General features: G+C 32.3%; 1 protein-coding gene across 7 annotated transcripts; it reads left to right on the top strand.

Moving 5' to 3' along the window:
• The first annotated feature begins 1,188 nt into the window (after positions 1-1,188).
• Positions 1,189-13,051, top strand: LOC105109141 (probable LRR receptor-like serine/threonine-protein kinase At1g29720). Of its 7 annotated transcripts, none has more exons than XM_011003742.1 (25): positions 1,190-1,369; positions 2,133-2,325; positions 2,440-2,511; positions 2,763-2,834; positions 2,928-2,999; positions 3,129-3,200; positions 3,302-3,373; positions 3,447-3,518; positions 3,611-3,682; positions 3,824-3,889; positions 3,978-4,043; positions 4,544-4,609; positions 4,712-4,777; positions 8,678-8,731; positions 8,812-8,856; positions 9,359-9,402; positions 9,835-10,223; positions 10,320-10,515; positions 10,831-10,851; positions 10,964-11,092; positions 11,265-11,383; positions 11,500-11,719; positions 11,815-12,058; positions 12,174-12,324; positions 12,461-13,026. In XM_011003742.1, the coding sequence occupies exons 1-25, from the start codon at positions 1,273-1,275 to the stop codon at positions 12,812-12,814; spliced, it is 3,024 nt and encodes a 1,007-aa protein (XP_011002044.1). In that variant the 5' UTR covers positions 1,190-1,272; the 3' UTR covers positions 12,815-13,026. The 7 variants fall into 7 exon arrangements, with proteins under 7 accessions (XP_011002047.1, XP_011002045.1, XP_011002044.1 ...); XM_011003748.1 differs by having other exon boundaries at positions 1,191-1,369; positions 11,500-11,710; positions 11,821-12,058; XM_011003745.1 differs by lacking the exon at positions 2,440-2,511 and having other exon boundaries at positions 1,189-1,369; positions 12,461-13,051.
• The last annotated feature ends 233 nt before the right edge of the window (positions 13,052-13,284 follow it).

Genomic DNA, 13,284 nt, shown 5'->3' with positions numbered 1-13,284 from the left:
TTTACTAGTGATTAAAAATAAAGTACAGGATAACTTAAAAAATTAAGAACATAATAAATAAATAAAAAATATTTAATATTTATATTTATTTACTTGTACAAAATAATAAATTAGCAAGAATAACATTAATTTGTAACATTCTTTTTAAGCAATGATTTTAAATATTATATATTATATGTCAGCATAGAATTGTTGTCAAAAACTTTTCTAGTTCTTGGAAGATTTATAAATAGATAAATAAAAATTTATTGTATATATTGAGAAAGATATTTTTAATAAGATTAAAAATAAAATCATCATGAAACAGTTTTAAAATATAAAATCTTGAAAATAACAATTATAATATAAGTTTTTTTATTTTAAAAGTATTCTTAAATTGATATATATATATATTTATTTAATTAATTTCTTTATATAATACATAGTTATATAACATATAATATCAAATATTTATTAGTAACTTGTTTTCTTATTTCAAAAAATTATAGCTCCACCACTATCCAATTGGATAGGTAATAAAAAAAAATTACCAGAGTGTGTTCATCTGATAAAAAGTTTACATTCACAAAGTATTTTCTGAAAAATAACGAGACTATGTTTTATAATATTTGCATAACCCACAGGTAGGTACGTAGACAATTACAATTATTAATTATTATTTTTTATAACAAATGCACAAGAGTATTTTTGTGATATACCGAGAGTGATCGTTTGAGAAATAAATTTGGTGACGGTGCAGGAAAAAAACTCAATATTCAAAGCAAATGATGGCTAACAAAAGCATTAAAATTGAGGGCGGCTTTATAAGATATATAATTGGTGTTTTTTTTTAAAAAAAATATTAAAATAATAATAAAATAATATTTTTTATTTTAAAAAATATTTTTGATATAAATATATTAAAATAATATAAAAAATTTAAAAAATATTAATTGAAAATAAATAAATAAATAAATAAAATTTTAATTTTTTTCTAAAACCATTCTTCAAACATAAAAATAATTGCAAGTACGAGACTGTCAATCATGCACTAGCTATATAATTGAGTCTATCATCAGCTCCAAATAGCGTGTTGTCCTTGAGCACCAGGTGGAAAAGAGATTGGTCTCCGTCTACCTCAATCAGTATTTGCAGAAAGAAAAAGAAAGAAGAAGAGCAGAAAATTGTTCGCATGTTCTTAGCATGTTTCAAAATATCTGAGTTTTTCCCTGCCCGTCTCATGTCGACAAATAGAAACGTATTCGACCTTTTGCAGCCAATTTTCAGCACAAGATGTTAATGATGCTTCAGCTTTGCCAAGTTATGGTGATGATCAGTTTCTCGAGCTCTATTACTTTGCTTGCTTCTGATCAGCTACATCCAGGAGAAGGTAAGAACAACCTTGCTAGCTACTTAATCAATTGCCCAAGCACTGTTCTTTGTTTTCACAGTAATGCATATTGAGATCAGATCAGTGAGGTCTTTCAAATTGTTCAACTCATCTGATCAGAACATCAACAGATTTGCTCCTCACTTGTAACCTTTAATCGGAAATTAGGAACGGAAGGATTCAGTTAGAAATATCGAAAGATTTTTTTCAGAGTGAAGAGAAATATAATTCAATTAGAATTATCTAAATTAGTTTGATAATTTAGATTCTTCAAAATATAATATTTAGGAAAATATATATAGTAAATTAAAAAAACATACATGTATCAAAGATAAAATACAATCCTTAAAATATAGGTTTTCTTTGTTACTTCTTCTTTTTTGTAATTTGTTTTTCTTCTTATTATTATTTTGAGACTTTAGTAGACGGAACGACAACAACATTTAAAAAAAAAAAGAAAAAAAGAAAAAAGAGAGGGTGAAAACTAGTCATTTCTTCCTAGTATCATCTTTGTTTGAATTTGGATAACTACGTTGACAATATTTGGGCCCTTGTTGGGATTAGACATATCTAATTTTTGTAACTCTTTCTAGCTATACAATAAATAGGCTTTTTAGTGTTAGAGAAGCCCAAATTATTTATTTTTTGAAATAATAATCTATTTATTATTATTATTATTATTAATCTACAAACTATTGAGAATGTTTTGAATGGTGCACATTCCTCATCAATTATTATTTTTTTTTTAAAAAAAAAAACCTAGTTGAAGCGTTAAGACAAATCGGTAAGACAGTAAACGAGGATGGCCAGCTACCCTTGAAGTTCGTCGATAGTTGTCAACCGAATGGACTCGTTAAGACAGAACTGACTTCTGCTCCACCAAACTTAGAAGGGAACAGCACCATCGAATGTAACTGCAGCATCACTGATGATAATTACTGTCACATTACTTCATTGTAAGCCTCTTAATTACTTTACATTTTTATGTTTTTCTTTGTTTTATATATATATATTTCTTAGCTTTCCTAAACTGTGACCAATGATGTCTCTCTCTCCTGCTTGCAATAAAGCCAGCTCAAAGATTACAGTCTTCCAGGCAGGCTTCCTCCGGAATTGGCCAACCTTACTTATGTCCAAAAAATGTAAGAACCCTTAATTAAGGACATATATATTTGGCTCCTGTTTCTGCTTCGAGGTCTCAATTCTGAATCCATTAAATGATTATGAATCTTGAGATGCCTCGATGATAATTAATACTCATCAGATGTTATGTGATTATGAGTTTGTCATTGTCTGTCACAGTTTATATTAAAATTTCAAGCGTTTATATTAATTTTTGGAGCAATTTTGAAGATGGAAAATAATTTTTATACAACAACATTGTCTATGACAGAGATTTCACTCGCAACTATCTATACGGCACAATCCCGGTGGAATGGGCTTCGATGAAAAATCTGTCTTCCATGTAAGCTCATTTATAAATTCACCCCTCTTCTTGGTTTATCTTATTTTCTATGTAAGAGTGAGCTTAAAACTTCCTAACTAACCTCTTATGCAGCTCGCTTACTGCAAATCGCTTGTCAGGAAATATTCCTGGACATTTGGGAAGTTTTACCGCCCTCACCTACTTGTATGGCTTGAATCTGTTATAGTGCTCTACCTCTAGTTTGAGTTATTCGAATATTGCAAGCAATGCTAGTTTACTTTGTTCTCTAATGGTCATTTCACTTTATCAAATGCAATTATAAAATATATATAGGAGCCTTGAATCAAATCAGTTTTCTGGTGTTGTCCCACCTGAGCTTGGCAAGCTTGTCAACTTAAGAACTCTGTAAGCAATTTTAACAAAATTCTTCATTGTGAAGACTTGCCAGAGATTTCGTTTTCATTAGTTGAAATCTTTGCTTTGATGCCGTGAATTAACAATTGCAGGATACTCTCTAGCAATAAGTTAGTGGGGACCTTGCCAGAGGCACTTGCGCAGATAAAAGACTTGAAGGATTTGTAAGCCCTCACTTATTTTCCTTGAACACGTTTTTTTTTCTTTTTTTGATAATTTAACATTTTCAATGTGCAGTCGCGTAAATGATAATAATCTTAATGGTACCGTACCCGAGTTCATTGGGAACTGGACTCAACTTCAAAAGCTGTGAGATGTTCATCTTCACAAGATCTTAATTCATTCTAATGCAACATGATACATTTTATTGAGATTTTTTGTTCCTTTCGTGACTAATGAAGTGAGTTGTACGCGACTGGATTGCAAGGACCTATACCTCTTGCGATTTTTCATTTGGAAAAGTTGTCTGATTTGTGAGTAAAACCACTTTCTTGTGCTGCTTACCTCCTGCTGTATTAATTATTGAAGAATTCTCTTAGTGTGTGAGATAGGGAGAGATAAATGAAGGGAATTGAACATTTAACTTTTATTCAAGTTCTCTTACTGTTATGCAGGAGGATTGCTGATATGCCTGGACCAGAGTTTCAGTTACCTAACTCGCCGATTGAAAGGCAATTCTTGTATGTGAACTGCTTCATAACTCTTCATAGTAAAGTTGAGGATATGTTCTGTTCAGAACTGTTTAACCAACCTGTAACTTGTTGCAAGGGTTCTGAGGAACATCAATTTAACTGGAACAATCCCAGAAAACGCATGGAAAGTGGAAAAAACACTGTGAGTGTGAACTTCACTCATCGCCTTACATCTGCTGCTAAGCAAATTAGAATTTCTTTTTATACATTTCAATTCTGCCACATTTTTCCAATATGATCTCCATGTACAGCTGGTGCGTGGGATCTGCCTGAATCATCAGGTTGTTAGTATAAGTTAAAGATCCTACATTAATATATAATCCTGGGTATATAATAACTAAAGTCCTACTAGAGTGAGTAGAAGAATCACAACTAGCTTCTAACATAACATTGACTTACTTTCACAACTGATGAGCTCCTATGAGAAGGTAGTGATTTCAAGCAACTGCAACTCTCCAAGGAAGAATATAAATAGAGGATTACTTCAAAGAATTTAATAACCTTTAATTATGAGACATATATATATATATATATATATATATATATATATATTCACCTGTTTATTGCCAATATATTTACAAAGATGTAAAATCTTCTTCAGAGACTGAAGCCTAAAACTTTGTTTGCTGTAATTTCTTGCAGCGACTTAACTTTTAACAAGTTGGTTGGGGAGATTCCTCCTAATACAATACGACGACGACAGTTTACGTGAGCAATGCTAAAGTCTGATAATTTGAAATTTGGTTATTGAAATCTTATCAAGGATGGCACAATAAATTATGCTGAAAGTATGAGTGTGGTTCTTACCAGGTTTTTGAGTGGCAACAAGCTGACTGGAACAGTGCAGGACTCATTCCTCCAAAACAGCCAAAATCTGTATGTTCCTAAATTACACCCATCATTGGATTCAGTACTTATTTGAATATTGATATGCTTTGCCTTTTTTCCTTGAAGACCCATGACTAATGCCTGTAAGTTTATGAACTGCATGACCTTAACTGAATATACAAATATGAGATTTGACCTCTCTGCGCTGAAACACAATAATATAACCTGAGAGGGAAGCTGCAAGTAATTAATTTTGATTTAAAAAACCGCTTACTTTTGTCGTCTTCTCTGCACTGCAGTTTCACCGCTGACAGCACTGCATTCAATTTCCTCATGCTTATCTCTTATGCATCATGAACAAGTTCATTCCCAGTTTCCCCCTTTCCTGTTATCTTTGACCTGGGTTTTTCCAATCCATTCAAAGTATGCCAGTGTTTAGTAACGCAATAGAAACTGTGTTTTCTAATTTTATTTTTTTTAGATTGTTTTCATGTGTTGATATAAAAATAATTTTTAAATAAAAATAATATTACTTTGATGTATTTCCAAGCGAAAATTACTTTAAATTACAAACATTATCATATTCTTAAATATCCCCTAAATAATTCTTCATGATATGCTTATATTTCATGCGCATAAGGAGGTTAATGAGTAGAGAGACAGAGAACCATGAATTGTAGATAAATTATATTTTTTAACATGGAACACTACCGCATTTAGTAGTTTTATCGATAAATTTTGTTGGTGTTTACACTAGCAATCCATCAATATATATGTTACCGAAAGACTCACAAATAGAAATGATCTATTGAAAAAACTATTGTCGGTGAATCTGTCGGTAATAAATATATCGATGAATTTATAGACGGATAAAGTATATCAATTTTATTTTATTTTTTTACAATCAAATGCAATAAATTTAAAATAAAGACAACAATGGATGAGGAGGAAGAGATAGGTTGTCACTAGGAACATAGGGGCAATTAAGGGGTGCACATGAACTAGGAGTGATCATTTTCAGTTTGGTTCGGTTTCTACTTATAAAAACAATCAAACTAAAATTTGTAAAAGAGAAAAAAAAAACAAAAATCAAACAAAAACCAGTTTGGGTTCAGTTTGGTTATTTTAAGTTAAGAACTAAAACTCAATTGACTGGTTTTGATTCAATTTGATTTGATTCAGTTTCGGTTCAGTTCAGTTATTTGATATTAAAAATTGAAAATTATATTGTTTTTAGGGTTTTTTTGGACTTACTAATGAGTTTTTTCAGTTTAGTTCGGTTTTTCTGTTTAGTTTGGTTTGATTTATTTCTTAATTAAACTGGTTTGATTCTGCTTTTTAATTTCAAGCTTATGAAACCAAAACCAAACTAAATTTTTTTTAAAATATTATAATTGATGTAATCATTTTTTTTTTCAGGGTTTACTTTTTTTGGTTGTTTGTTTTCTAGTCTTCTCAATTTAATCGATTTGTGGTTTTTTTGCTCACCCTTGACATGAACCACCCATCTATAATCTCATCTCCATTGCCAATTGACAAAATTCTCTATAACCAGTAGTGAGTCATCATATTTATCATTAAGATAGATTGTCCGATCTTGTACCTATTGTTGTAACATCATTGCGAACTCCAAACTTTGATTACTTAGAATTGATTGTGAGCATCCAACAGTTGAAGTTCTACGGGTCATTCATAAATTCTCAATCATAGTTTTAAAGAGTCCATACACTTGATTTCTATCAGGTCCACCAAATGGTTCTCCCTACAGCCATAAATCCGAACCGATATCCAAATAGGTCGAAAGCTCATCCCCATATCTCTCCTTAAACCGGCTGTTATATGTATCCTATAAAGGAAAAAATGAATTCATCAAATTCAAGGACATAATAACTTAGGAAAAAAATAATTAAACACCAACATACCACAAAATATTGAGTTCGACTATCAACGAACTGCTACATCGTTTTTTTATGATCATCACTCCGCACATGCATTTCAACAAAAAGTTTTATCAAGCTTGGCTCGCATACAAAAATTATAGAATGCAATAAAAGTTTTTGTCAATTCAATATATTTATAAAAACAACTAATAAAAAAATGGATGTAAAAAAAATCCTATCATCAAGTGAAATGTGTGGACATCACATACTAAATATATTTTGTCATTACAACTTTTGAGACGTATGATGATCCAAAATCTTTTCAAACTATCGCATCATTCTAACATAAAAGCTCTCTTCTTTCATATATTTTTGGCTTTCTTTTATGTCTCATATAAAAAATCATGCAACCTATATGATACAAATTAAATTAATTATTTGTTAATAAATAAAAAATAAAATTTTAATATTTGGAATAAAAAAATAATTTTGGATTGAATCTTTCATAATTGGAGTGTGATTCTCTCAAATCTTCCTCATAAAATTATTATAAGCTATCTTCCATTCAAAAAATTTCTTGAAGTAAAAATTTATAAAAGAAAATTTTCATAAATAATTTAAAGGCTAATGTTATTGTGTGTGTGTGAATAAATAGTTGTATCAATTTTAAATATATTAAAATACAATTGGCTTTTCTAAATGATTTTTTTTTTTGTTGAAGTGTATATATAAAAAAAATCATACTTACATTATCAATTTGGCTCTTCCAAGCAGTTTCTTTCTTTAGAGATGCTCTTCTAAGAAGAAGGATAATGAGTTGAGATGTACATCATCATCTTCTCCTATTGCTTCCTATTTCATTCTTTATACTGCGCCTCTATTTGGGTCCTTAGATTGGCCGTCACAACAATAATGTCTTCTTAGGCCCCGTTTGTTTGCAGGAAAGTTGTTTCCTTTTGGAGGACCAAAGTAAATATAAAAATTAAATTTTAAGAAATGAAATTGAAAAATAAATATTCAAAACAAAATATATATAGCAATCAAAAGTTTGAGGATCAAATTTGATATAATCAGCAAATAATGACATTTCTAAACTTTTCACAACTTCCGGAAAGTGTTTTCCTCCCAAATTTTTCAGGAAAACACTTTCCTGAAAATCAAGCCAAATTTTCCTTTGACTGGAAAGTGTTTTCCATTCATCAACTTTCCTAACAGCAAACAAACACAAGAAAGTTTGAAAAGTGATTTCCCAAAAATCACTTTCTGCAAAACAAACACAAGAAAGTTTGGAAAGTGTTTTCCTGGAAACCACTTTTCAGAAAACAAATACAGCTAAAAAGGAAAACACTTTCTTGAAAATTAAGTAAAAATTTTTTTGACTAAAAAATATTTTCGTTGACCAGAAAGTGTTTTCCGTTGATCGGAAAGTGTTTTTCGTTGACCGAAAAATGTTTTCCGTTGACTGGAAAGTGTTTTTTGTTGACCGGAAAATGTTTTCCGTTGACCAACTTTCCTAATAACAAACAAACACAGGAAAGTTTGGAAAGTGGTTTCCCGGAAACTGTTTTCCGGGAAACAAACATGGCCTTAAACCAACTCTTGATTGACTATTGATTTGCTGGCTCGAGCCAGATCGTAGGATGCTTAAGATAGCGACACTATAGCCTGCTCTCATATTTTATATTCTATACCTGATTTCTATAGAGTACACTGATTATTTTAATTTATTCAATTTAAATTAATACAATTTAATTATCCTTCATTCTATAAAAAAATTAATTTTTTTTTTTAATTTTCAACGTAACATTAAAATTGATAAATTATCATTGATACCTCTTAAATAATCCATCAATTCCAGCAGATTAATTCTAAAAAAAATTAATAAACCATTTTCCTTGAAAACAATTAAATCTTAGTCATCCAAGCCATCACCATCAATAAAAGAAAAACCATTATATGAAAGCTAGTGCATTTCTAGCGCTTGCATCGTGAAGTTTATATATTCTCATTATTTGTTAACCTTGTGGAAGTTTGTATTTAGATTTATGGTTTACTTGATCTTTTCCAGCGATGTTTCGTACAATAACTTTTCACGGTCACCAAGATGCAGCAGCAGTAACGAGTAAGGATATTGTTCATAAATATTTGAAATGGGATCTTCTAGGTGATTTTGAAACTGAATGGTTTGAGTTTATAAATCAGGAATAATATAAATTGGTTTCGAAGCTCGTCCAGCAATAATAAATTGTAAGGCTCTTCTTTTATACTCTGTGGACTGCAATGTTTTTCGTATTTATATTTCTGGAGATGAAATTTAGCAATAGAGATTCTGCTGTATGTGATTTCAAAAAATCCAACAGGGTCAAAGAATTACTAGGAAGATCTTGTACCTATTTGCGATAACAGCATATGCTATCATGAGTACAGAGTTGCAGAGACAGATACAATTACTTCAGATGAACGTGGAATTCAGACAAAACATATTTTGATATTGTAACTAAATAATAAACTATAATACATCTTTAAATCCTACCTAAGCAGAATAGATAGATATTCAAAATTAATTTATGCTCAAAGTATAATGCTTATCATTTTTTCAAAGAGCAGACACATCTTGAATACTTTCCTTGAGTGATACAATTTTTTTAAGCATGTTTTGATTCTGATTCCGAGGCTTTTTCTGATTCTTAGAATTCAATCTACAAAACCATTTATTATTCTCACATACTATAATTTCCATGATATACAGAAGCGATCTTCTTCCATGCTCAAGGATATCTCGGTGCCCAAAATGTATGTTCTCTTATTTTCATATTAAGAACTTGTGCACTTCATAAAATCCGAGTGTGCCATTAAAGTTTATCAATGTACTTCAATGTTTGAATGACATTGATGATTGTTAGCTTTTTAATTAGATTCTATCTCGAAAAACTAATAAGGTCAATTCATGGTCACTTTGTTGGAAAATTTATACATCAAAACGTGGTTTGAAGTAGAACTTGACCACTGGTTTCACCGTCAGAAACCAAAAGTTGACAGAAGGAATTCATTGGGTTGAACTAATCTGACAATGGCAAGCCACTTGATGAAGTGTTGACCAGTGACTAGTCATAGTTTTGAAGCTTTGTAGTAAAGTAAACTCATTCCCTATTGATATGCTTCTATAAGTATGACAAAACGGAAATTTAAACATGTCTAATGGTATACTAGTTTTATGTGCTGCAGATTATCGTTCATTTCATATAAACTGTGGTGGACAAGATGTAAAGAATGGGAAAATCTTGTATGAAGGTGATCAAGATAGTGGAAGTAATGCTGCTGCAAGGAGTTATAATAGATCAGGATCAAACTGGGGATTCAGCAGCACCGGAGATTTCATGGATGATGAAAATTTCTATGATAACAAATATACGCTTCAATCAAATTCTAATATTTCTCTAGTTGACTTTGGATTGTATGCAACAGCACGTAAAACTCCCCTGTCTGTCACTTATTATGGATATTGTCTAGAAAATGGGAATTACACTGTCAGACTCCACTTTGCTGAGATACAATTCACAGATGAAAAACTGTACAACAAAGTTGCAAGGCGTGTTTTTGATATTTACATTCAGGTAATTAATTATCTTTTCCTTCCGAAGAGAGTGTGGATGTCTTTTTTCTTTCTTTTTTTTCAAAGAAACCCTTTTGAGTACGGAACTTTGTTCCAGGGAATACAAGTGCGAAAGGATTTTAACTTTACAGAGGAAGCCAAAGGATCTAACAGAAATTTCACGAGAGCATTCACCACCACTGTGACAGACCGTACCCTGGAGATCCGATTATACTGGGCTGGAAAAGGCACTACTACCATTCCAATAAGAGGAAATTATGGTCCTATAATTTCTGCTATATCCGTATGTTCAGGTATGTTACATGTTCTTTTTCTGCCTCTCATTTGAAACTTACTGACTTCAAGGAGTTTAATTTATACAATAGAAGGACACCACTGAATTCATTTCTATTTCAATTTTCTGAGCTTTCTGGGTTTTTTTTTCCTCCCCTAACTAATGTAGGAAAGAGCTGAGAGAATGTGAAACAAGATTAAACAAATTTAATGTGTCTCATAAACCAATCTACATAAGTGATTTGCCTGATTTTTGTTGTCACTGTAACTGTAAGCTTCTGCCACTCACATCATCATCCCATCTAAGAATCTTTCCATGATCTGTGGTTTTTCAGGTAACAGAACTTATTGTGAAGGTGAGAATTGAACTGTGCTATAGCGGTCCGGTGTCTTTACAGCGTTAATGTTTATTATCCATTTGACGGGATGTTTAGCCTTCTTTGCGTTTGCAATTTTATTTGCTATCAGAACCTGAGGAAACAAGAAAGAAACCTATTGTGATCGGAGTTGTCACTTCAGCAGTATTCCTTGTTTTCTTGGTAATGGGTGTCCTTTATTGGAAGCTCTGCTATGGAGACAAATACACAAGAGAACGAGGTATTGTAAAATCAGTCATTTCCGCACACTGAGTCTACTCTTAATTTTCTAAATAATGGCGAATCACACTAAAGAATGCGCGTAGTGCATGGATATATGATTTTCAAGGATTTCTATTATTTCACCATATGTCTCCTGACTGTCATCATCCCATACCAACTGTTACGTGCAGAGCTTAAAGGGCTGGATTTGAAAACCGGTTCCTTCACCTTGAGGCAGCTAAAAGCGGCCACTGACAATTTCAATTCAGAAAACAAGATTGGAGAGGGTGGTTTTGGATCCGTATACAAGGTTTGTCATCTAATGAATTTTTCATATTATCACAATTTTATTATAGGAATCATGCATGGGTGAATCCGCCCCAAAAACACTATAGCATTTAGATGCGTGATTGACTTCCAATGCAGGGTGAATTAGCAGATGGTACTATTATTGCTGTTAAGCAGCTATCTCCAAAATCCAGGCAAGGAAACCGTGAATTTGTGAACGAAATAGGCATGATATCTTGTTTACAGCATCCCAATCTTGTAAGGCTTTATGGATGCTGTATTGAAGGAGACCAGTTGCTTCTGGTGTACGAGTACATGGAAAACAACTCCCTCTCTCGTGCACTTTTTGGTAACCATAGTAGCATTAGTTGATAAATTTCCAGTAAAAAAATATTTTTGATAACACTACATCAACTAACAAACATGAAATGATCTTATCAACAATCCTATTAGGAGCAGGTTCCGAAACAAGTGCTCTGATGCTGGATTGGCCAACAAGGTATAAGATATGTGTTGGAATAGCCAGAGGTTTAGCATTTCTCCATGAAGGATCTGCAATCAGGATCGTTCACAGGGACATCAAAAGTACAAATATATTACTGGACAAAGATCTAAATGCCAAGATATCAGACTTCGGACTAGCTAAGCTCAATGAAGAGGAGAACACTCATATTAGCACTCGAGTTGCTGGAACAAGGTATGCTGTATTGAGACTAATTTAATTCCTGAAGTTTATTGATAGTGATACTCCTCAAGTCTCTGAAGGGCACTAATTTTGCATTATTATTTTTTTAAAAATATATATATTTCAGAGGATATATAGCTCCAGAATATGCACTGTGGGGGCATCTAACAGATAAAGCAGATGTTTATAGTTTTGGGGTTGTCGCCTTAGAAATTGTCAGTGGAAAGAGCAACTCAATTTACAGGCCAGAGAACGAAAATGTTTGTCTTCTTGACTGGGTAAATCATCGTCAGTCTGTTTCCGTTGCTATCCTGAATTAATGACGCGTGAGGCATCAGTTCTCAATGCAAAACATGGCAATTTGGTAAAATATCATGGCTTCCTTCTTATTTGTCTATGAAATTGTCGTCCCAGGCCCATGTATTGCAAAAAAAGGAAAACTTAATGGAGATAGTGGACCCAAAGCTGCAGTCTGAATTCAACAAGGAAGAGGCTGAGAGGATGATCAAAGCGGCTCTCTTATGCACCAATGCTTCTCCATCTATAAGGCCTGCAATGTCAGAAGTGGTAAGCATGCTTGAAGGACAGACCAGCATCCCGGAGGTGACCTCAGATCCTAGCATTTATGGTGATGAGTTACACTCCAAACGTGTCAAAGGCCACTATCAGCAGGTCACAGACCAGAGTTTAAACAGCACACAAGACTTCTTTCCTCCATCTGATAAATCATGGATTGGAAATTCCTCTACATCTGCCCCTGAACTCTAACCCATCAATCCCGTTTCCATAAGTCTAAACCTCTGTGTAACCTCGTGTATAATTTGAATAAAGCCAAAGACCAGATCTTGGTATGATTATGGATTTAGACGTCGACGCTAACGTTTTGTTGCTTACCATCCATCTTGTATGATTATGGATTTATATTTTATAATTGTATATACGTAGACGGTCTCTGAAAGCTATCTCCCTGGTTGTGAGAATTCAGAGCCCAAGGCACTTTTTAAATTTTGTTGCGTGTTTTTGTATGAGATTTTTAAAAAATGGTGTACTAAAATGAAAAGAAAAAAAAATATTTAAATTTTTTAAATTCAAAATTACAAAATATTTACTGCATATATTATAATCACTGACATTTCTAGGGACAGAATAACTCCATCAATATTCCATCAGTAACTTTACCAATGGAACTATAGATAGAATGATGAATCCGTCGGGATTCTTTCTTTTGGAGTTTTTTT

The sequence above is a fragment of the Populus euphratica genome, unplaced genomic scaffold, assembly GCF_000495115.2.
Source record: "Populus euphratica unplaced genomic scaffold, PopEup_1.0 scaffold208.1, whole genome shotgun sequence".
Classification (NCBI taxonomy): Eukaryota; Viridiplantae; Streptophyta; class Magnoliopsida; order Malpighiales; family Salicaceae; genus Populus; species Populus euphratica.
This window is presented reverse-complemented; position numbering and strand designations above follow the sequence as displayed.